This window comes from Staurois parvus, unplaced genomic scaffold (assembly GCF_062004578.1).
Source record: "Staurois parvus isolate SC_StPar_1 unplaced genomic scaffold, SC_StPar_1.0 ptg000696l, whole genome shotgun sequence".
NCBI classification, from domain to species: domain Eukaryota; kingdom Metazoa; phylum Chordata; class Amphibia; order Anura; family Ranidae; genus Staurois; species Staurois parvus.
Genome location: NW_028318492.1, coordinates 9,515,129 through 9,540,749, shown reverse-complemented (window position 1 = coordinate 9,540,749; position 25,621 = coordinate 9,515,129). Strand labels below are relative to the sequence as shown.

Below are 25,621 nucleotides of genomic sequence, written 5' to 3'. Positions count from 1 at the left end.
GATATGTTTTATCCCTGTTGTACAATCCTCTTGATGTCTAATAGAAAAATACATACTGACATACTGTACAATATATGGCACTTTTATTATTTCTTTATTCTCTCAGTAGATGCATTATTGAATCAATTCCTTTAATATGGTGACAACACTGTTGTTTCTGCAGTAAAATTACACAGCAGTGTAGCCACTCTATGGACAGGGCATTCTTAGACATCAATTGCAACTGATGTATCTCTATAATGATATTCTGTAAAGTTCTAAAAGTTTATTACAGGTTTCACTTTGCATCTGTTTTTGCAAGTCAATGCCCACGTATAAAACAGCAAGCCTTAATCTGATTTTAAAGTAGTATAAAGTTCTGAACTGTAAGCATTAGTGAGTAGCTTTTGGCATCGCATCTCTTTTTAAATTTGCCAGCTATCAGCTTTGTGGTTTTATCATTATTTACTTTCTTGCATTTAAGTAGCTTCTGAAAATTCGCCTTAACTTTTATAAATGTACAAGTCAACTCAGGTGGTACTTAGCTGTCAGTTGTGACAAACGATGGATGCAAATGCATTCTCGTGGAAGCAAACTGTGCATTCATCATGCAAAGGTTTCTTATAATTATGTAACCTAATAAAATATACAATTATGATAAATTTACCAATATAAGGAAGCTTTACAGCTAGAAAATGACATTTCAGAACATATGTTTTGGATCAGATATTTACTTTAATAAGGCATATTCTAGATCTGAGACATCATTAAAAGGAAACCTGTGCTGAGAGAAATTATATAGCCTAACATAGCTGACCCCCTTATGAAAATGTTATTTGCTGGATTGCCTCCAGTCTCAATGCATTCTGGTCCTTTATCCAAAATTGGCATGCAGCAAATGAAGTCAAATTCAAATGAGAATGTCTGATATGCATACTTGTTTCAGGTCAGTAGTTTAGAAAGCACTAAAGCCAATGGATTAGGCCAGGCATCTTGAGTTTTCAGGATAGAAGTCATCAGCAGACACCTAAGTTACTTTACAGGTGTCATTAAACTGTTTTGACAGCCAGTGATTTATCCTGTGCATCATAGATAACCATCTTTTGGGTAGCCAGTGATGCATGGTTTACATGTCAATGGGTTAAAACATGGTCAAAGCTGCCACATGGTTATTTGGACTGTGAATACTAGTAAAAAAAAGAACTACAAGACAAAATTAGCCTTAGAACAGATCTAAACCCAACCATTAAAACCGCATAAACATTTAGCAATGTATTGTAATGTAATTTCAAAAGTTTTTTCAGTTATTTTAATTCTGCAGCTTTCATTAAACTAATATACTAAATTAAAAAAATAAAATAATGTGTTTCGCTATATTTATATGCCTTCAGGGAATAAAGTAGTAATCTGAAAAGGTAAAATCAATATCAGTGCACAATATTTTTTCTACAAATGTATTTGTTGCTATTAAAGAGAATCTTCTTATGCTATCTGCTCATGCTACCGTGATCCAACCACAGAACAACATCAGATGCTTGTTTCTCTGCTACATCTATGTCGGTAGATCTTTCATTCTGTAAACACCTATCAGGAAACTTCACTCCCCCCTCATTTTTTTTTCTGTTTGTACCTTTCATCCTCAATTAAAATACTTACCCACGCACCTAGAGTTTTCAGCATTGTCCACCTGTAATCCACCACTGCCACAAACCATGTCCTGTGCCATCAACTTCATCTGGCATCATCAAGAGCTAACTGTCAAGTCCTTCCTCCTCCAGCACTGAAGCTGAAACCTTTCCCCAATATGGAAAAGGGTGTTTTTCTTAGTCAAGGCCTGCTTTAAACAAGACACAGATCTTGCAGCAATTGATAGGTACACTCTTTCTGGTGAAGCAATACTGAGGCTTTAAATTCAGCCCAAATCAAAAAAATAGTTACTAACTATATCTCCAAAGGAAGGACTATAAACCTCATTTCCAGAGGTTCCTTGGGATAGACAACATTGTTCTCTTCTGTTAAAACCTAAAAAAATAAAAATGAAATCACCGGCTACATGAAAATAAGAGACCTCATTCATATACACACATTTAAAATGTCTGAAGATCCATAATAAACCATCTCTCTTTTCCCCACATGCAGCTGGAGGAAAAAGAGAAGATGATAACAGCAAATACTTCTGAATTGCCTTTGAAATCAGATGCATCCGAGCAAAGCATTTTCTGAACAAATATGATGTCTCTAAGCTAGCCTAATTCCTAGAGGAGAGACCCATACTGCTGGCTTCACTGCATCTTTTGCAATGACCATAGTTATGCTTATGATCCATATGTAGAGTTTTATTTAACCTGTTATGTCAATAATTATGCAGTGTATGGGACTTTCCTAACTTCTGAAGCCTAAAGAATACCTCTTGGATATCATATTATCAAAATGGCAAATGAGGTCGGACAAGGGTTGCATTTAATTATGAAAAAATATAAACTTTGTATGCTTAAATGTATTGTCCTGTGCAGATAATCTAGGTGCCTTGAATTTCTGGATTGATTCAATATGCTAATTGTTATGAAAGGTTTCACATTTGTCAACATTTTACACCAATATTCTTTGCAATAAATCTTGAAAGCAAGCAAATAAACAGGAACATGTGAATAATTTGAACAAAACATCCAATAAAACTTTTTTTGCATCTTAGGCCAACCAGACACACTTCATACACTCTAGTTTGGCATAATTCCTTCTAAAATGTAATGTAAAATAAACCATTTTAGGTGCAATTCATTCCTGTTTTATAATGAACTTCTTTTATTAGCTATAAACTACTAAATTCAATGAAGTGCATAGCATGGAAAAATATACAGTAAGAGAGGAAATGTCACATTTTTAAACACCATAAACATCAATCATTTTGATTCTATTAAGTTATTTGTGCTGGGACCCACAAAGGTTTTCCTCTAAGGAACATGTAAAGTGCTAAGAAATATCATATCTTACTGTACAGACAGTCTAGACACTGATTTTATATATATATATATATATATATATATATATACACACACACACACTATATTGCCAAAAATATTAACATATTGAGACATCTGCCTTTACACACACATGAACTTTTATGGCATCCCAGTCTTAGTTCATAGGGTTCAATATTGTGTTGGCCCACCCTTTGCAGCTATAACAGCTTCAACTGCTCTGGGAAGGCTGTCTATGGAAATGTTTGCCCATTCTTCCAGAAGCGCATTTGTGAGGTTATACACTGATGTCGGATGAGAAGGCATGGCTCGCAGTCTCCACTCCAATTCATACCAAAGGTGTTCTATCAGGTTGAGGTCAGGACTCTGTGCAGGCTAGTCAAGTTCCTCCACCCCAAACTCGCTCATCCATGTATTTATGGACCTTGTTTTGTTTACTGGTGCGCAGTGATGTTGGAACAGGAAGGGGCCATCCCCAAATTTTTCCAACAAAGTTGGAAGCATGAAATGTGTCTTGTTATGCTGATGCCTTAAGAGTTCCCTTCACTAGTACTAATTGGCCAAGCCCAACCCCTGGAAAACAACCACACACCATATTCCCCCCTCCACCAAACATTACACTTGGCACACTGCAGTCAGAGAAGTACCGTTCTCCTGGCAACTGCCAAACCCAGACACGCCCATCAGATTGCCAAGCAGAGAAGCGTGATTCGTCACTCCAGAGAACATGAGTCCAGTGGGGGCGTGCTGTACACCACTGCATTTGTGCTTTGCATTGCACTTGGTGATGTAAGCCATTCCATGAAGCTCCCTACGCACTGTTGTTGTGCTAATCTGAATGCCACACAAAGTTTGGAGATCTTTAGATATTGACTCTGCAGGCAGTTGGTGACTTCTGTGCATTGTGAGCTTAAGCATTCGCTGACCCTGCTCTGTCATTTTATGTGGCCTACCACTTGGTGGCTGAGTTGCTGCTGTTCCCATTTGCTTCCACTTTGTTATAATACCACTAACAGTTGATTGTGGAATATTTAGTAGCAAGGAAATTTCACGGATGGACTTATTGCGCAGGTGGAAACCTATCACGTTACGACGCTTGAATTCACTGAGCTCCTGAGATTGACCCATTCTTTCACAAATGTTTGTAGAATCAGTCTGTATGCCTAGGTGCTTGATTTTATACACCTGTGGCCATGGAGGTGATTGGAACACCTTAATCCAATGATTTGGAGGGGTATTCCAATACTTTTGGCAATATAGTCTGTGTGTATATTGTGAGAACTAGCAACAAATGGTAGTTTTTCCAGCACACAGCCACTTGCTTTATTCTTTTTTTAAAGGCCTTTTAGCCCATTTTATTTAAAAGAAAGTTCCACAACATGCTTCCCATGCAAGGGTATCCACTATCAAACAAATGAAACAAATAATCAGCCTCCTGGCTTGTACACCAATTTCTGCCGCTCTGGCCTTCCACTTTAGGCTCTCAGGTGTCTCCTACAGACTCCTTCCAAAATGACTTTTAGCACACAGCTAGCAGCCTCTTGCACACAGCTTGCAGCCCCTTGCTGCTCTGGCTCCCACCTCTCCTCGGTGGAGCTCTCCTGACTCCAAGGCAGTGACCTCCTGTCTGCCGGGGTGGAGCCCAGAACACTGGTCCTGACTCTAGAAGAGAGCCATGCACACCTGACCAATCAGTATCCTGGTCATTCCCAAAACCTGGTCGCAGGATTGGAGATTTCATCCCTCCCAAATCACTTTGAAATCTCCAGGCTCCAGGTCCCAAAATGGACCTTTCAAACAAATGAGGAAAGTAAAAAGCCACTTTCTTCTGCATCAAACAAGTACCCTGGAGCCCCTCAACCTGCCTTGTTGAGAATCCCGGGTGAAATATCCTTTTTATATCATGACAGATCACCACACTGTCACTATATATATATAAAATATGTATCTTGCATCAGCCTATTATATTGTGTCTGTGTCTCCTCTGGACATCTGTACATGGTTCATTTAAAGTATATGTGAACCCCCCCTTTATAAAACAACCCACCCAGTTTAAAATAGAGATGAAAGACAACACGTGTATGTACAGTATATAAAAAAATATTACAAATACCTTTTTTATAAATGATATCCTCTGTTCTCAGTTGTATAAGGAGCTCAGAGAGCTGGGAAAGGAGAAACAGCAGCACACTGAATTTCCCAGAGACTGGCTGTGCAGGGGGTGTGTGTCAGCACAAGTCTGTTCATTGGAGGTGAACAGGCTGATTTATCAGCATAGCTAGAAACTGACCACACTGTGCTCTCATGTCTAGTGTGGATAGTTTTTGATAGGAAAGCAGAGGCACTAGCAAGAACACCAGGTATTTCACACCAAGGAAGCAATACAAAGAGAACAGGAAGGTTTTCGTAGAAGTACATAGTACAGCAGGCACATATCAGGAATATGAAATGTTAGGTTTACATATTATTTAACATGTTGACTGTTGGAATCATAACTGTCTATCCATCATTCCACCATCTTTAGCACCTGTATACTATTCCTCAAAAGTATATAATGCAGCACAATGTTTACAAAAAAGTAAATGTTAGCCAGTGCATTGGATCATGTTTCTTTAAGGGCAGTATCATACCATGAACTAAACTGAATGCTGATTTTCTTTATTTTTTTTTTTTTCGTGTTCACTTTTTGAGAATATAAATGAATCCTTCATAATATCAACGAGGGAATCATAAAACAATTGTTAATTAGGCAAGGTGAACCCACTGTTCATTTGCATTGGTTTGTGCAGTTTAAGGGCAGTTGGTTTGTGCAGTTTTTAATTTTTTTTTTACATTTCAAATCAATAGTAATGTCATAAAAGATGTAATTTGCACTGAAGGCATCATCCCTTAGATTTAACCTAATGTCTATATATAGTATCATGTGGAGGACTATACAGTACATATGGGCATATGGTGGCCATAAGTCTATATTATTAGTATTTTCATGCATCTTCCACTGGTTCTAGGAATACTGGAGCTAGGATCAGATTATAAATTTGTACCCCTTTTGGCTTTAGAAAGGTCTTATTTATTTAATCCTCCTTTGGTAGGCTAAGAAGAACTCCAGTGACACAATTATTTTTACTGATATTCTAGAGTACACAGGGCTGAGATTAGCTTCATTTTTTTCCAGGTTCAGAAAAAATGCTCTGAGTTAAGCTACAACATATTTCCTTAATCTAAAGAGAAATGTGCTAAGTACAGTGATTTGGAACAACCAATCACAGTTCATCCTGTTATATTAATATAGTGAGCTAAAATGCATTGCAGAAGGGTGTCATTATTTTGTTATCTCATGATAAAAAGACACAAACTACTAAAAAAAACTATAAAATGAACATACAAACAAAAGATGCATTTTTTTTCTTTAACAACTGATAATAAGAAATGTTCTGTTAGCCTTGCCGGGTTCTGCTTTAGAATAATTCCACCTCTAGAGGTAGTTGCAGTGCCAATGCAATAGAGAACAATGCAATCACATCTTAGCAATTCTATTCCTGAAGTAATTCTAAAGCTGTGTATATGAATCATATTTTCCACTTACATATCATGCATATGTGGTGCATCCAATTTTTTTTTTTCAAACTATGGACATGAACTAAAGGAACAGCTGCTTCTTTGTCATCATTTAAATCATCAGCATATCACTATAAAATTTACAATAAAATGCTGTACACATTCTGCCACATATTCAAAGTTTAGTATTGATAATGCATACAAAGAGACATTGCATAAATATTTAAAGGTGTAGCAAGTTATCTGTCATGGCGCTTAGCCCAAGCCCCAGCCTTTTATAAAGGGAAGGTATTGTAGTTCTGTTCAATATTTTTTCTCTCTACATGTATTGTGGTCCAGACTAAAAATATACTGTATATAATTAATTATTAATAAGGAAAATTTTAAATATATGCATGCAGAAATAATATTTTGACCTTGGTCCAGCAGGTTGCACTTTAGGCTTCTTTCCATGTTTAAAAGGCTATTAGTGTGCTTCTTTGATTTAAACAGATGTATCCCCTTGATTTGTCCCGCATGATTGGGATCAGCCCAAATATTCAGTTCTACAAACTGGGCCTAAAAGCAAGCAGCTCTGCTGTACTGTCTTTTTTGTGAAGAGCTCATTCACATGGGCACATAGCCGGTACAGTGTAAATAGCCATTTGTTAATTTTTCTCTACTAGTGCTGAGCCACATACAGGCAACCTAATAAGGGAATTTGAGACTGAGTTTGACGTTATGCAGTTGGGTACACAGGCTCAGATGCACAGACTCTGCATGGGGGGCCATGCACCCCTCTTGCGTATCTGTCAAACTCAGTGTAAGTGAGTTTCAGTAGCTAATGAACATCCAAAGGCGGTCAATTAGAAAATATAGAGGGCCTCAAAAAGGGCACCTGACACTTCCAGGGGCTGCACAATTGAGAGCATTTTTGCATCTCAACACTCAAGAAAGTTGGTCCTGTTGAAGTTTTGCAGCATGTCACAATGAACACTGAAATAGATGGAGTACAATAACCCCAGTACTTGTGTCAATGGATACAACAATAACTTTAAGCATTGTTTCAGTAGACTAGTAATAACTCTCAACATTGATCTCAGTGAGTGCAATAATATCCCTGGAAGTGAAATTTAAATCCCCCCACCCTGCATTGGTGGACAGTAGCAGTGACAGTTAACCCCTCATCCACACCCTGCATTGGTTGTCATGGCAGTAAACTTTAACCCCCACTTTATTGGTGGCCAGTGACAGTGAAAGTTAATTCCCTATTTTCCCTGCATTGGTGGTTAGCGGCAATGAAATTTAGCCCCCACACCCCGTATTGGTGGTCACTATCAGTGAAAATTAACACCTTCTTCATTGGTGGTTATGGTTTAACCCCCCTAAATAGTGGTCAGTGGTCTTGAAAGTTAACCCCTCATTCCCCCTGCATTGGTGGTAACTGGCAGCTACAATTTAACCTCCCACCCCCCTGCATTGGTGGGCAGTAGCAGGTGAAAAAATAATCCCTCAACTCCTCTGCATTGGTGGCCAGTGGCAGTGAAAGTTAACCCTCCACCCCCCCCCCCGAATTAGTAGTCACTGGCAATGACATGTTATTCCCCCCACCCCCCTGCATTGGTGGACAGTGGCAATGAAAGTTATTTTTCATCCATCCTCCCATTGGTGATCACTTAACTGATTACATGCTCATATGCTGATCCTTCTCTCTACCCAGGCCAGGGCTTCACTGTACTGTGGGTGGAGATAACTCAACATGTTGGGCACCAGGGTTATAGAGTTTCTCTTAATACCTCATAGAGTGTAATGTGCTGTTGCCTGATTCCCGATTGAGAAACTGCTCCTAGTCTACTCCTTTTATTGCAATAGTTGCATTTCCTGTTTGATCTGTGCTAATTGCAGACCCCCCCTTTGCCATTTTGTTTGCTTTCTCACTTCAAGCTGTCCTGTTTGACTGAGCATTTGGCCTCTATATTATAAAACGTGGTATATTTCTAAACTATGGAAAGGGGGGTTTATACATTTATTTCTATATTGAGGAAAGGGGATTGTTAGATTTATTTCTAAACTATGGAAAAAGGATTTAGAAATGTGTTTCTAAACCGTGGAAAGGGGAATTGCAACATATTTTTCTATACTCTGGAAGGGGGGATTTATACACTTACTTCTAAGTGGAAAGGAGGATTGTTACCCTTATTTCTAAACAACGAAAAGGGGATTTATAAATGTATATATAAACTGTAAAAAGAGGGATTTATATATTTATTTCTAAACAATGAAATATTTTTAAACTGTGTAAAGGGGATTGCTGTATTTCATTTTAAACTGGAAATTTTCACAAACTGTATTTTCACATTTCTAAATTTCTAAACCATGTAATGAAGGCTTTTTACCTTTATTGTTAAACAAAGAAAAGGGGATTTTTTACATTTATTTTGGAACTGCAAAAAGGGGGATTGTTATCTTTAATTCCAAACAGTGGAAAGAACGATTTTTACATTTATTTCTAAAATGCTGTAAGAGGAGCGGTTACCTTTCTTTCTAAACTATGGAAAAAAGGATTTATACATTTATTTCTAAACTTTTGGCAAATGGGATTGTTAACTCTATTTTTAAACTATGGAAAAGGGGGATTCATACCTCTATTTCTAAACTATTGAAAAGGGGATTTCTATATCTACTTGTAAACTGTGCAAAAGGAACTTTCTACATTTATACCTATACTGTGCTCTGTGAAGCTGAAATTTTAAAAAGCAATTGACTGAAGAGCATAAGTTTTCTGCTAAAATGCAATATAGTGGCCAGAACCTCTAGCTAATGTCTTCAGCCCCCCGCGTTTAAAAAAAAAAAAAAAATTGTATCATAGTTTTCTCATACTCTCATGTTTCAGGGTGGAAAGGCAGGATGTGCAGGCATTACATACACTTGGGAGGAGCATAAAGCATTCAGGAAATTGCTGGTCTACAATTGGCTTTATAAGCAGTGAATGCCCATCCTGCTTAGTAAAAAAGTAGTCATGTTCTGCAGTAATTATATGCAAACAAAATCACATCTGAGTTGGTAGATATGAAATTCTGTTTATAACTGGCATTCTTTGATAAAAAGTCACAAATCTATCTAGGGCTTTTTTTTCAGGGGAAATGCAGGGGTGCGCTGGAGGTTCTATTTTCACTTGTGGGAATCTATTTTTGCATGGTGGTCTATTATTGCTGGGGGGGGGGGTCTTATGTCACTGGGAGGCTCAGTTGTTGCTGGGAGGGATCTTCTGTTGAGAGAGTAGTCTATTGTTGCTGGCTGATAGATGGCCTATTGTTGCTGGCTGTTGGAAGGCCTATTGATGCTGGCTGCTGGAGATCTATTTTTACTGCTGGGGATCTAGGATTGCTGGGGTGGATTTATTGTTGCTGGGGTGATATTTTGTTGTGGGGGTCTATTGTTGTTTGGGGGATTTATGGTTGTTGGCTGCAGGAGCTCTATTGTATTTTACTGCTTTTCTTGTTATTTATTTATTTCAGGTACTTATATAGCGCCCTCAATTTACGCAGCGCTTTACATATATATATATATATATATATATATATTGTACATTCACATCAGTCCCTAACCCTCAAGGGGTGTACAATCTAAGGTCCCTAACTCACATTCATATACACATACTATGGACAATTTATACAGTATCCAATTAACCTACCTGCATGTCTTTGGAGTGTGGGAGGTAACCGGAGTACCCGGAGGAAACCCACGCAGGCACAGGGAGAACATGCAAACTCCAGGCAGGTGGTCCCGTGGTTGGGATTCGAACCAACGACCCTAGTACTGCCAGGCGGAAGTGCTAACCACTAAGTCATTGTGCTTTTCTTGTTATCATTAACACATTACATACAAACTACTTAGCACCACAACATTATACTTGGTTCTATATTCTCTAACAGGGTCAGTATTGGGAGGTGGATAGAGGGTGGAATCAAGGCATGGTGCTTGGGGGTGGGCAGGGGGTGGAGACAAGGGGTTACTAAAAAGGTGGGGAGCTCCTGCACCTATTATCTGAGAAAAAAAGCCCTGAATCTAACTATGGATTCCTAAAAACTAAAACTGAAGCCTTGTTGATTGCTGGACATATAATGAGGCTGATTTGCTAAAGGAGTTGAGAATCTTTACATGATAACTTGTGTGCATTTTTACGTCAATTATTTAATCATGTGCAGATAAAAAAAAGTAAGCAGGAGAAATTATTTCACTTCACTGGGTAACTAAAGTAAATAGTCACACCAATTTTACCTGAAGTTTCTTAATGCCTTTTTTTAATCAGCATCACTGTGTAGTCATAGCTATTTTTATATTGGAATAAAAACTAACTGAAGCATTGTGGCTATTTACAAAAATAACTTTTGAAGGAAATCTCTTTTAGTACTGTTTAGGTCAATGATTTATTGCACAAATACACAAACTAACAATCTAAGTCTGCAATAGTTAATGTTTTATAGCAGTGGAGATCATAGTGCAAGGTACATATTGAACACCTGAGCACTAGCCCCAGAAAAAGAAACAAACTAATGAAAGTTTTCCAGCACAAAGGGCTTTCAGATAATGACTTGATGACTTGCTCAGTGGAATCAAGGTCTGCTGCAGCCTGTTCTACAAAATGCCTTAGGATGGTGATGAAGACAAATGAATAAAGCACAGTATACAACGATATATTCAAACACCTCTATTCTGCTTCATCTCAGGTGATGGATCATCTTCTCACCACAATATGTTGCAGCACTAGGAAACATTTCATCTTCTCATTTTCAAGAATTAAATTAGGGAAAACTAATTTCTTGCTTCCAGAAGAAAACAATTGACTGGAAATTGTATAATCACTAACTATGACAAATTTATTCATCTTTTTTTTTTTTCTTTTTTTCTTTTTGCAGTTGGTGCAGTGAAGCATTACTTCACAATCACAAAATACAGAGCTACTTAGTATGTTAAAATATTTTTTTCACTGAGGAAGAAAAATTTAGAAAGATTTTTTTAATACAAAATAAAATTAGTTTTCGGTAATATACAGTAATTACATTAAAATATAAAAATATGATATGTCAAACAAAGTCAATATTGAATTGTTTAAAACTGACTATAATATTAGACAAAATATTACCGGTAACTACTAACTATTAATATGTAATCAGATATTATGATGGTTACACACTAGTTACTGGTCAGAGCTCAACCATCCTTAGTTCATGTTCATTTATTAAAAGACATTCATTAAAAGAATCATTAAAATAAAGTTTTCCCAAATAATTCCATTGCCCTCTCACAATTCTCAAATGAAGTATATCCCCTAATTTACACAGCACTACTAAAGAGCACAGATAGTTCAGTGGCCTCACTTCTATCTACTGTAGTTAACCACTCTGTCTTAGTCATTTCCCCACACCCAACCCCTGATTTATCAATGAAGTAGTAGAAACACACTGATGATATCATCTTTATTCCCTCCTCAGTTTATTAGAGTCCTTGCCAGCACAAGTGTAGAGTCTGTTTGGCGTAGTGTGAAAATCCTATGTTTCTCAGTTTGGGTTCCACTGTACAGGGGATTACAAAAGAATTATATCAAGACTCTGCCTGAAAATTTTCTTTAATCGCTGCCTAATTCCAAACACGTATTCTATCTGTGATGACCATAAATTCTATATTAATTGTTGAGGAAACAGTGCACATCTACATTGTCAATATTCACAAAAGCAGGTGCTATTTCAGACAAAATTATTACCTTGTTATATAAGGCCAATAGTCCTGTCTGTTCTAAGATCAATAGCTTAGAATGTAATTGTTAATAGTAAAACCTTTGACATACATTATAAAAAGATAAGTTGAAACAGATTAAAAATCAAGTTGAATATGTTTGCTTCAATCAACAGGGTGTAATATGCTTTTTGTGAAAGAAGTCTTCTAACTGGAGAAGCCCTATTATGTGATTCATTCATCTAGTGTCACCAATAATACAACTTATTTCATACTGTTGTACTGCTCCTGCCATAGACTACACACATTTTCTTTTTTACAAAACAGTACATAAAACAAAATGCCAAACAACAAAGGCACTTTTTTCTTACATAGATAAAGTTACAAGTTATTCTGTTCTTACCTGCCATTGAGTCATCAAGTCCCGAATTCCCTGTGTATCTTCTAACAGTCCTTCTTTATGTTTTGCATCCTGTAGTACATTAGCTGTAGTTTCAGCTTCTGTAAGCCAGGCAAGAAACTTTTCCAAGTCCAAGTAAAACTGCTGCAAAAGTCGTAAAGCTGCCTCAAGAGCACCATCACGATCACTAACTCTGAAATATATAATAAAGTATATATACAGTATAACACACAATGATTCTGTTTTAATATATTAGGGATAGATTATTGTAAATAACACAATTAAATGTATAGCAATAAAAGGGCAGAAAAATACTAGAATCAGAAAAAACCTTTGCTGGCTTTGCACAGACAAATTCCTCTGCGATTATACCTATAGATCCTACTTTTTGTCAAACTTAACAGGCTCATAGATTCACAGCATGGCCCAGGAGTGAGGAAATGTATTTTTATTGGGGGTAGGGTTAAATGATCCTTTTGGTTTGCACTGCATATGCAATAGAATGTATCATGCATACATACAGAACACAGTTTTTGTTAAAATAGCAACCAGTTTGTTAATGATCTCTAGCTATCTGTCTATCCACTTACTATATCTATCTCATCTACACTATATTGCCAAAAGCATTAGGACACCCCTCCAATTCATTGTATTCAGGTGTTCCAATCACCTCCATGGCCACAAGTGTATAAAATCAAGCACCTAGGCATGCAGACTGCTTCTACAAACATTTGCGAATGGGTCTCTCTCTGGAGCTCAGTGAATTCAAGCGTGGTACCGTGATAGGTTGCCACCTGTGCAATACGTTCATCAATGAAAATTCCTTGCTACTAAATATTCCACAGTCAACTGTTAGTGGTATTATAACAAAGTGGAAGCAACTGGGAACAACAGCAACTCAGCCACGAAGCACAACACCAGTGCACATAGAGCTTCACAGAATGGGTTTCCATGGCTGAGCAGCTGCATCCAAACCTCAAATCACCAAGTGCAATGCAAAGCGCCGGATGCAGTGGTGTATAACATACCACCACTGGACTCTCTGGAGTGACGAATCACATTTCTCTGTTTGACAATCTGATGGACGTGTCTGGGTTTGGCGGTCGCCAGGAGAACAGTACTTGCCTAACTGTATTGTGCCAAGTGTAAGTTTGGTGGAGGGGGGATTATGGTGTGGGGTTATTTTTCAGGGGCTGGGCTAGTTCCAGTGAAGGGAACTCTTACGGTATCAGCATAACAAGACATTTAGGACAATTTTATACTGCCAACTTTGTGGGAACAATTTGGGGATGGCCCCTTCCTGTTCCACATGATTGTGCACCAGTGCACAAAGCAAGATCCATAAAGACACGGATGAGTGAGTTTGGGGTGGAGGAACTTGACTGGCCTGCACAGAGTCCTGACCTCAACCCAACAGAACATCTTTGGGATGAATTAGAGCAGAGACTGCGAGCCAGACCTTCTCATCCGACATCAGTGCCTGACCTCACAAATGCACTTCTAGAAGAATGGTCAAATATTTCCATAGACACACTCCTAAACCTTGTGGACAGCCTTCCCAGAAGAGTTGAAGCTGTTATAGCTGCAAAGGATGGGCCAACTCAATATTTAACCCTATGGACTAAGACTGGGATGCCATTAAAGTTCATGTGCAATCGTCCCAATTATTTTGGCAATATAGTGTATCTATATGTGTATTGAATTTATAACTGTCATTTCACTGTATTTGATAAGCCATACATCAAAAATAGACCTCAAAGCTTAATTAAAATCACTTAGCTACAATGTAAATTCCTGGATTACAAAGTAAGTTAAATGTAATTAAAAGTGATTATCTAAATAATTGGATTTCAAAGGCACTAATTTCTCTTGCATTTAATGACAGCAGAAATGACAAAATATAATTGGCACCAAATACTGTGAAAAACAGATAACATTACTCAATGAGTTGTGACACACAATGGAGAAGAATATGTACACACAAACACACACACACAAGCTTTTCTACATTTCGCGCTATATTTCATAATAATGTAAGGGACTCATGTGAGTTTTTGACTCAGTTCTCTGCTTTGCTTCGTTACAACAGACCTCAAGTAAATACGAGAGAACAACAAACAAACTGATGACTTATTGATTAAATGTTGTCACACTGGCAGAGTATTACCAATTACAAATGATTCCACATGGGTTGGGAGTCAAGATTGCACCCACTATGTTTTCCAAAAATGAGTACTATAAAACCAAGTTCCTGCTGGTATTGATAAGTGTTCCTATGACTTTAATGGTATATTATAAAGAAAAGGAACAAGAGAATCTTTTGCATATTGTTAAGGACATGAAGACTGCGTTAACCCAGTTAATGCTTAGAACTAAGTGTACTTTACAGGTACCACAAGTCTTTAGAGTGACATTAGCCCATAAATCCAAAGGACATTGGTTTTATGGGGGAATATCACCCTTAGAACTTGCTTAATTTATTCCCAAATTACCATTCATAGACAGAGAAAAAAGGGGCCCATATAGTGTAGTAAATTTCATAAAAGATCCAGTACATTTTTTAGTATTGCTTATATTTAGAAATTCATCAACTGGCAAAGATTTCCCATGTCGCAGCCATGAGCAGCTTCCTGGAACGCCGAAGTGCCGAATAGCCTCAACAAAGATGGACGCTCCGCCACTTCCGGTTCCCGTGTAGCGTCCAACTTCACGTCCCTTGAATAAGTCCGGAAGTGACGAAACACAGATCTTTAATGAAATTTACTACACTATATGGGCCCCTTTTTTCTCTGTCTGTGAATGGTAATGAGATAAAGTGAACTTGAAAGCTGATTGAAGCCTGGAACCCAATCCTGGGAGTCATACCTATACTGGAGTGAGAGTCCAGGGGATTACTCTAAAGGCTTTTTTATACCTACCTTAGGGTAAGTGTATGCAATTCAGTCACATAGAAGTGTTCACAGAGTGTTCACTAATGTATATATGAGTGTACACAGATTATTTACCAATGTGTATATAGGAGTGTACACAGAGTGTTCACATATGTGTATATAAAGATTGTTGTTCACAATTTTGAGCTTTAATATTCACGGTTAAAAAAACTAAAAATATTTTTTTAATATTTTATTAATATTTTTGGTGGATTATATTACATTGAGGATAATACATTTTCTTTTTCTTTGGAGGTATACGCTTCTTTGAACATACACGGGGAAGATGAAACAGAATATGGAGGAATTATTGTTTGGACTTTAATATAATTTTTAACTGATACTAAAAGGTTTATTTGCAGATTTTATATATCTGATAACCCCATATAATACCTGTAAAGTTAATTTAGTTTTTTTTTTAATTTTCATGGTGTCATGGATGTTGTACCGATCAGACCTTTAATTTTGTATATGCACTGGATGCCTACATGGAAGATACAGTAATTTAGATAAAGTAGACTTTAAAAATAAAGTAAAGAAACAGGTGAAGAAAATGTGTATAGAGATGCAAATCTGGAAATGGCAGAACATTAAAAAACAGTAAAGATGATAATGCCATCAACTGTGCTTATGACTGGACAGATGGAAGTGCTTGGTGACACCAGAATACATAATATGAGGGGGACAGTCATTAGTGGCATATCCTCATCATCAGCCTCTTTTATATCTCCAGGCAAAGCATGTCCTTTTTGAAGTACACAACAGGAATAGTCTGATTAAGGATTAGGAGAGGTGACCAGAGACAACCTAGAAAGTTCTTCTGGCCATACTGCTCCTGTGGGTCACAAGAGTTCGGCACTCCTGTCATCCATATTCAGCTAATATTGGCTACAGTCTGCTGTTGGTTGATGTCATTCAGCCTGTCCAGACTCTGGAGGGATCCTGACTTTAATGTCGGGATCCACCCAGATACCCGACCAGCAGCTGGCTCAGCCTTTCAGCTCGGCCAGCCTCCCCCACCCCCTCCACTGTTCATCGCTCCAATGAGTGCTGGGGGGCAGAGCAGAGAGACTGATGCTGCATCCACCTAGGTGAGTATGATTGTTTGCTTTTAAATCCCACACTTCTCTTTTAAGAGGGTTGTTAAAGTAGTAAGTGATTTATAAGTAAGGGCAGAAAAATTAGAGAATGAGTAGAAAATTTTCTTGTGAGAGATTATCTAGCTGAAACTCCTGCACATGAAAGAACACAGCTTGAAAGTGAATGTAAGAAGAGTTGTTATATGGCAAAAGGGAAATGTGACAGGAATATATATCTACCATTTGTGTCCCAGTTGAATTACTTGTCATAAAGGTTTTTCTTGTATAAATAGACATTGGCACATTTTGAAAGTAAATTATTCCAATTTAAAGATTATTAAACAAACTTTTCATATTCCTGATATGTGCCCGTTGTACCATGTACTTGTATGAAAAATGTTCCTGTTCTCTCTGTATTGCTTCCTTTGTGTGAAATCCCTGGTGTTTCTGCCAGTCCCTCTAATCTCCTATTAAACACTGATCACCATGGTAGGCAGAAGAAAACATCATGGTCAGTTCTCTAGCTATGCTGGGAATTCAGCCTGCTCTCCCCCATTGTTCAGACGTGTGCTGACATCCCTCCCCCCTGCACAGCCTTTCACTGGGATAATTAGTGTGCTGCTGTTTTTCCTCTCCCAGCTCATATGCAGCTGAGAACAGAGGGATTGTAATTTCCTAAAAAAAAGGAAAAAAAGGTATCTAAAATGTGTTTTTTTAGATATCTATACACAAATGTTTTGCCTTTCATTTCTATTTTAAATGGTTTACAATCACTTTAAGGAAAAACCTATACAATCTTGTATTGTACCTATACAATCTTACAAGATACCCTCTTTAGGAGGGATCTTACTATATTCAGTTATTTAGTAAAATCAGATCATTTTACCCCAGGTAAATCTATTGCAACTTTTGTTAGGTCCTAGATGCACAGGCTCATTTACCTATTTCAATTGTATGCAGTGCTCAACTATGACAAAATGGGAGAGCTTTGATCATCCCCAGAAAGGATATAGGATTGTTATTAGACATTATCTAACATGTCAATTCTCCTATGTAATATATCAAGTGTCCATGTGGTTTCTGTTATGTTAGAGAGACCACACAGATATGTAAAGTACAGCATCGCAAGACATAAATATGTCACTAAAGATAAGAGGGGAGAATACCATTGATAAGACATTTGACTAAAAGAGGCCACATTGTCTCTCAGATAAGGTTTATGGCTATCAATCATATTCCAAAACTAAGGAGAGGTAGAGATAGGGAATTAATAATAAGGAAGAGAGAGAGGTGAAGTGCATAAATAATTTGAACACTTACCCTTACTTGTTAATATATTTATAAACGATATAGAGTCTGGGATTAAAAATACAATTTCAGTCTTTGCAGATGACACCAAGCTTTGCAGTAGAATAACGTCCTTACAAGATATCTCCAATTTACAACCTCAATGCACTGTTTAATTGGGCAACAATGTGGCAAATGATGTCTAATGTAGATAAATGTAAGGTTATGCACTTGGGGGCTACGAATATGCATGCATCATACATACTAGGGGGGTACAACTGGGGGAATCAATGGTGAAGGATCTGGGAGTTCTGGTAGATCACAAGCTTAATAATGGCATGCGATGCCAAGCCGCGGTTTCTAAAGCGAGCAAAATCCTCTCTTGTATTAGAAGAGGTATAGACTCAAGAGAGAGAGATATCATATTACCCCTGTACAAATCATTAGTAAGACCTCATCTGGAATATGCAGTTCAATTTTGGGCACCAGTTCACAAAAAGAACATTGTTGAACTGGATAAAGTACAAAGAAGGGCAACCAAACTGATAAGAGGCATGGAAGAGCTCAGCTATGAGGAAAGATTAGAGGAACTGAATTTATTCTCTCTTGAGAAGAGGAGATTAAGGAGGGATATGATCAACATGTATAAATATATTAGTGGTTCATATAGTGAACTCGGTGTAGAGCTATTCACCCTGAGGTCATCACAGAGGACAAGGGGGCACTCTTTACACCTGGAGGAAAAGAGATTTATTCTCCAAATACAGAAAGGTTACTTTACAGTGAGAGCTGTGAAAATGTGGAATAGACTCCCTCAAGAGTTGATTCTGGCTAGCTCAGTAGATTGCTTTAAAAAAAGGCCTGGATTCTTTCTTGGATACACAGAATATAACTGGATACTAACATTTATAGGTAAAGTTGATCCGGGGAATATCTGATTGCCTCTCGAGGGATAAGGAAGGATTTTTTTCCCTGCAGGAGCAAATTGGATCATGCTTTGCTGGGTTTTTTTTGCCTTCCTCTGGATCAACTATGGGTATAGGATTATAACTTTTTTTTTGTTTTGGGTAAACTGGATGGACTTTTGTCTTTTTTCCGCCATACTAACTATGTAACTATGTAACTTCACAGCCTCTCAGGTTGAACACATATTTTGATTTACATTTTACTTTTGTGAACTTCTAGATGATTTTTACTATTGTTGTTGTATTTAAATCTGTAGGTATCAGTACGGGGATATGTCTTCCGGATCCACTCAGGGACATATAAGCAGTGCAAAAGGAGAATGTTAAGATATTTTAATCAGTTCTGGTTTTTTATTTAAGATAATTGGTGTAAGGTGATATATATTAGACAATAGGCTAGAGAAAGGTTTACGCAAATGGACTTGAAACAGTTGTCCAGAACAAGAGTTGCAATTTGTATTGAGACAAATGTGCATCAAATCAGTCAGATGAGCTCCATTCACTGCCTAACTTACAAGGAAAAATCAGAGAGAGACTTGGAATGCAATGCCATAATCAAACATTTTAGTGCAGATATATACTTTTGCAGCACAATAAATGAAAACCATAGGATTGTCAGTTTCTGATGCCCTCGCTCTTTCTCAAGTTCAAAGTTGAAGGTATATCAAGAGCAATTCGATGAGTTTTCTATGCACAGTATTGGTTCAAATAATTCACAGTTGCATTTGCATGTGTCTTGGATATATTTCCTTCACCTTTATATAGAATACTGTAAGAAACATTCATACAGTATGTGACAACCCCATAAAATTAGATCAACAAGAATTTAACTAAAATTTGTCTAGGCATAAATTTGGGAGCTGTCTTTACTGAATTCTGTAAATGTTTTTGGAACTCATACTCATCTCATGATACCACAACTTGGCATGTCTGGGTATGTTTAGCTACACAGTAAAGAACAAATGTTTACAGAACAAGTTGTGAAAGAAGGAAAACATTCATACAGTATGTGACAACCCCATAACATTAGATCAACAAGAATGTAAATAAAATTTGTCTAGGCAGAAATTTGGGAGCTGTCTTTACTGAATTCTCTAAATGTTTTTGGAACCCATACTCACCTCATGATATCACAACTTGGCAAGCCTGGATATGATTAGCTACACAGTAAAGAACAAATGTTTACAGACCAAGTTGTGAAAGAAGGAAGGCAACAGGGATCCCTCTAGATGTGCATTCTGATCATTTCAAACTCATGGGATTGGGACATGGTCAGGGCCCAATAAATCTTATATAGAAACTACTTTCTCCTATCAGTTTGTGTTCTCTTTCTCCAGTGATTACATGAGTTAAGTCCAAAAATGTTTATTTATGGCTTTTAACAAGACATTAGGGTTAATTTACTAAAAACAAATAGGCTAGTGACTTCACAATTGAATTTCCATGGTGCAAGGTAATTTTCCCTTAGCTCAGTAAATCTGATGAAAATACACTTTACAAAAAATACCCAATCACATGAAAGGAAAAATAAAAGCTATCCATGCCACCACCCACCAAAAGTGCTCTATGTAAAGAAGATATAATGCCAAAGCTCTTTTGGCCATACTTCTCCTGTGGGTCACAGGAATGTACTTAGTAAATATGGTGAAAATGCACTTTGCAAAAAAATACCCAATCACATGCAAGGAAAAAAAATGGCATTGCTTACATATGATTGGATGATGGAAGTTAGCACCTCATTCACCTTATTCACTGAGTGAAAGGAAAATTCACTTTGCCATCAATAAATCAATAGGTATTTGGAACAGATACCTTTATTGTTATTTTTAATCCCTATCTTCAGTTACAGTGTAAACACCTTCAGACTGAATGTAAACAAAACAATTGATAGACTATGATAGTACCTCTCAAAACACAAGAAAAGAATAAGCAACAGTGTATATCTACAAAGTTACTGTACTTGTTGTTCCCAGATATATTAACTACTTGGTAACCGCGCTATAGCCAAATGATGGCTATAGCACATTTATCCAGTTCTGGGAAGGCATCATATGACGTCTTCCCAGAATGTGCACTCTCGCACACCCCCATCGGTGCGCACCTGGCAATCTCTGTAATCGCTGTGTCCTACGGACACAGCTGATCATGTGATGAGGTAAGAGGCCAATCACAGCAGACTTTTACCACATGATCAGCTGTGTCCAATGACATCATGCTTCCCAGCAGTGCCACTCATCAGTGCCCAGCTGTGCCGCCCATCAATGCTGCCCTTCAGTGCAGCCAGTTAGTGCCATCAGTAAGTGCTGCCAGTCAGTGCTGTCAGTCAGTGCCATCAGTCAGCGCCACCCATCAGTGTCACCCATCAGTGCCACCTATCAGTGACCATCATTGCTTCATATCAGTGCAGCATCATCAGTGCCTGCTCATTAATGCCAACCAGTGCTGCCTCATCAGTTCCACTTCATCAGTGCAGCCTATCAGTGCCCATCAGTGCTGCCTATCCGTGCCACCTCATCAGTGCCCATCAGTGCTGCCTATCAGTGCCCATCAGTGCTACCTATCAGTGTAGCCTCATCAACGCACATCAGTGAAGGAGGAAAATTACCTGTTTGCAAAATTTTATAATAGAAGCAAAAAAAAACTTTTTTGTTCAAATTTTTTGCTCTTTTTTGTTTATAGTGCAAAAAGTAAAACCCAGTGGCGATTAAATACCACCAAAATAAAGCTCTATGTATGTGAAAAATATGATAACAATGTCATATAGGTACAATGTTGCATGATCACGCAATTACCATTCAAAGTGCGACAGCTCTGAAAGCTGAAAATTGGCCTGGGCAGGAAGAGGGTATAAGTGCCCAGTAGGCAAGTGGTTAAAATATCCAAGTTGTTTTTAATACAGAGTTAACTATTAAGATAAACACTGCAACAGTAACTCAAGAATTGATGAGGATACACTGTATTTTTCCTTCAAAACATTTGAGTTTAGACATACTCTAAATTTGAATAGAGGTGATTTTGCCTTTAACTGCCTCCCGCTCGCCATATAAGGTAATGACGGGCGAGCGGCGGTTCTTGTTCTGGGAGGACATCTATGAAGTCCTCCCACGCTAACACTGCGCTGATCGGTGGTGCGCTGTGTCCCTGGGACACAGTGGATCACCGATCACTGTAAAGAGCCAATGATGTTGGCTCTGTCATGTGATCAGCTGTGTCCGGTTATTGGCAGTCCTCTCCTCTTGCTGACAGCATGTGAGAGCAGAGGAGAGCCGGTAATCGGCATTCCTCAGAGGGGACATCTAACACTGATCATCAGAGTACTGATGATCAGTGCCCTGATGATCAGTGTGGCCCCATCAGTTCCACCTGTCAGTGCCCATCAGTGCCACCTGTAAGTGCCCATCAATGCCACATACCAGTGCCCATCAGTGCACATCAATCCCACATATCAGTGCCTACCAGTGAACATCAATTCCACATAGCAGTGCCCATCAGAGCTGTCTTTCAGCACCAGGCAATTCTGCCTATCAGTGCCAGTCAGTGTCGCCTATCAGTGCCCATCAGTGCCGCCTATCAATGCCCGTCAGTGCCGCGTAAAAGTTACAATCAGTGCCGACTAACAGTTTCAATCAGTGCCGCTTATCAATGCCAGTCAGTGCCACCTATCAGTGCCAATCAGTGCCGCCTACCAGTGCCCATCAGTGACATATATGAGTGCTGCCTTTCAGTGCCCATCAGTGATGCATGTCAATGCCCACACGTGATGCCTGTCAATGCCCATCAGTGCCACCTATCAGTGCCCATCAGTGCCACCTATCAGTGTCCATCACTGCAGCCTCATTAGCGGACATCAGTGAAGGAGAAAAAGTACTTATTTACAAAATTTTATAACAGAAACTAAGAAAAAACTTTTTTTTTCAGTCTTTTTTAGTTTGTTTAGCAAAAACTAAAAATCCCCTTGGTGATTAAATACCACCAAAATAAATCTGTCACAAAAATTATAAACATTTTGTTTGGGTGCACTGTTGCATGACCACGCAATTGTCATTCAAAATGCGACAGTGCTGAAAGCTGAAAATTGGCCTGGGCAGGAAGGGGGTAAAAGTGCCCTGTAGGCTAGTGGTTAAATAAAATGCCTCACAATGCAAAAATATAAACAGCCAATGGCCATTTTCTTAAACCATAAGTGAACAGTTGCTCTTTTCATATCTACAAGCTATACACACATCTGCAATCACTAATCATTTTTCTCATATGTTGATTGTGTGGAGCAGTGCTTAACTGGTGAGTCAAAATAGTAGGACTAGGTCGTAAAAGACAAGTGTAATTTTCTAAATCTAATATTTAGCATATTTAAGCACAGTTCTTATATTATGGCCATATACTGTTTGTTCTTTCATCTATCTATCTATCTATCTATCTATCTATCTATCTATCTATTTATCTATCTATCTATCTATCTATCTATCTATCTTTTAATCACATTTTTTGCGTAATACTGTTTTTTTACATTTATTCTGCAAAAATATTAAATAGATCAATAAATAACAATATACCCAAATGCCAAAAGCCATCTGTTTAATGTAGTATTGTATTAATGCACATCCATTTGTCAAGCACACCTACCTTCCACCATCCACTCTGTTCATATTATATTTTTATCTCCTGCTTCAGTTTCCTTTATCATTTTAATCCTTTGCTCTTGTGTAACTGTGAAAAGCTTTAGGTCCCCTCAGCAGATACTATTTTATGTGCTATTTTTCACAGGTTTTCTAACAGAAGGATGCATGTTCATGTGACCTTTTTTTTTGGGACCATGTATTAACTCCTTAATATGCTGACACTTGTCATTCCTTAGTGGTCTCAGCAATGTTCCATGTGCCATTTGTGGTTTAAACAAGTATCTTGATTTAATTGAGTTGTTTATTTTTAGAAACAAATATGAGCTTATTTGTTAAAGAGCATCTACTGTATAGTATTTCTTTTACATGTGAAAGAGATAAAAGTAACATAAATTATCTTAATAATATGTGATACTGCATTTAAAATCATAAAAAAAAATAAAATTAAAATAATGGCTTGGTATTACTAGTATAACCCCTTCTGATTCTTGTGATCTATAATCTATTTCCACGCTATCTAAAACCTCCAAAAAAAATGCCTTTAGCTATACTTTAAGGATAAACATATGAAACTATTCTTGTAACAGGAAAGCTGAATTAGAACTGGTCAGGATGAAGTGCTTAGAAGTCTTGTCAGCTCCATTTTCCTCATTGGGGTTTGAGGAGGTTTTGTATCAGGCTGAACATTTATTTATTGGGAGCCCCTATATTATTTTCACCTCCTCAACACCCGTAGTGAGATATGCCAACACTGAGAAAGCTGCAGTATGACATACAGAAAGTAGTGTGCACTTCAGCCTACAAATGACAGGCATATTAGCTCCTCTTCTGTCCTTTTACAGATTGCGAGTGCAGACCTATCTGATGCTGGACATATATTGCTTCTTTCGCCATCCTGCATCCTAGTTTCAATGCGTTCCTGTCATTTGCAAGAAATAGGCGTATCAGAGAGGGAGTAAGGTAATAACTAACAAGTTTTAAAATGTCATATGGTTACACCAACTCCAGCCAGCTGATGTTGGAGGTTCACATTTTGTGGGATTCCATGAACTCCAGGCAAACAGGTAATTAAACAGATTAAACACATTTAAGGGAGATTTACAAAGCTCTGTCACAGTCATTATGGGCATAGGAGCTGATCTTTTTCTGTTGCAGTTTCATTTTCACTTACAGGTCTCCTACCAACTCCCATACTGTTATTGCAGCATGACACTTTATCTCTGCCACTCTGCTCTCTGCATCTATCAGCATTGCATGGCAATACACTTGCATAGCACCAAGTGCTGCTTCTCCCTCCCCCTCTTTGAGCTCACAGGAGACTATAAAAAGCACACATCTAAATAATAAGCTTTAACATATTAACTGTAATATCTGTCACCAACATATTATATGAATACTGTTAATATGTTACACCCAGAATTAGCCAGGAAGAAGTATAATTTCTACTTTGTTTATGTAATTACCATTAACTATTATAAATGGACAGTGAGTACATATAACCCACAAAAATGATTTCCTGGTAATTGCACATTTACTTTACTTTACATCTAAATCATCAGGATAAAATGACATCTATCATGACATGGATATCGGTAACTCCATAAAACGTTATGTGGTAGGAACAAAGTCAAGTGCACCCAATTAAGAGCCTGTAAAGAAAGTGATCAGCCCTGTACCTTGGACTCCTAAACTCATGTTTCAATTTTGATTTACCAAACTTTAATGTATCTAGTGCATCTATGTAAAATAGGAATTACAGAAATATATGTATGCATTTAAATTTATCATAATCAAGGGAATGAGACACATGTGGCTAAAGAGCTTCTAAATATGTTAACTGTCATTTTTAAATCACATTTATTTTTAGAATTATGTAAGAGACTCATTTTAGTTCCTCATAAGTAATTCACAGAAACATATAACCAAGTGTATTAAGTACCTTTAATGGTAAAATAAATACATTCACATACACATATTGCAATGAAAAGGTCAGCAATAATTTGTGAGTTAAGGTCTTAGCTAAACATGACTTGCTTATTAATATGAAGGGCATGCTACAAATTATCCTGCATTCACAGTATGTGGTGCTCATTAAGCAGTATTAGGAAATC

The 25,621-nt window shown here is 37.7% G+C and overlaps 1 protein-coding gene across 1 annotated transcript in view; it reads right to left on the bottom strand.

The window, feature by feature from the left end:
• DMD (dystrophin) overlaps nt 1-25,621 on the bottom strand; it is a 2,676,943-nt gene that overhangs the window by 931,953 nt on the left and 1,719,369 nt on the right. Inside the window, exon 54 of the mRNA XM_089653005.1 lies at nt 12,634-12,823. Within this exon, the coding sequence (XP_089509131.1) occupies nt 12,634-12,823 (190 nt within the window). The remainder of the gene's footprint in view (nt 1-12,633; nt 12,824-25,621) is intronic.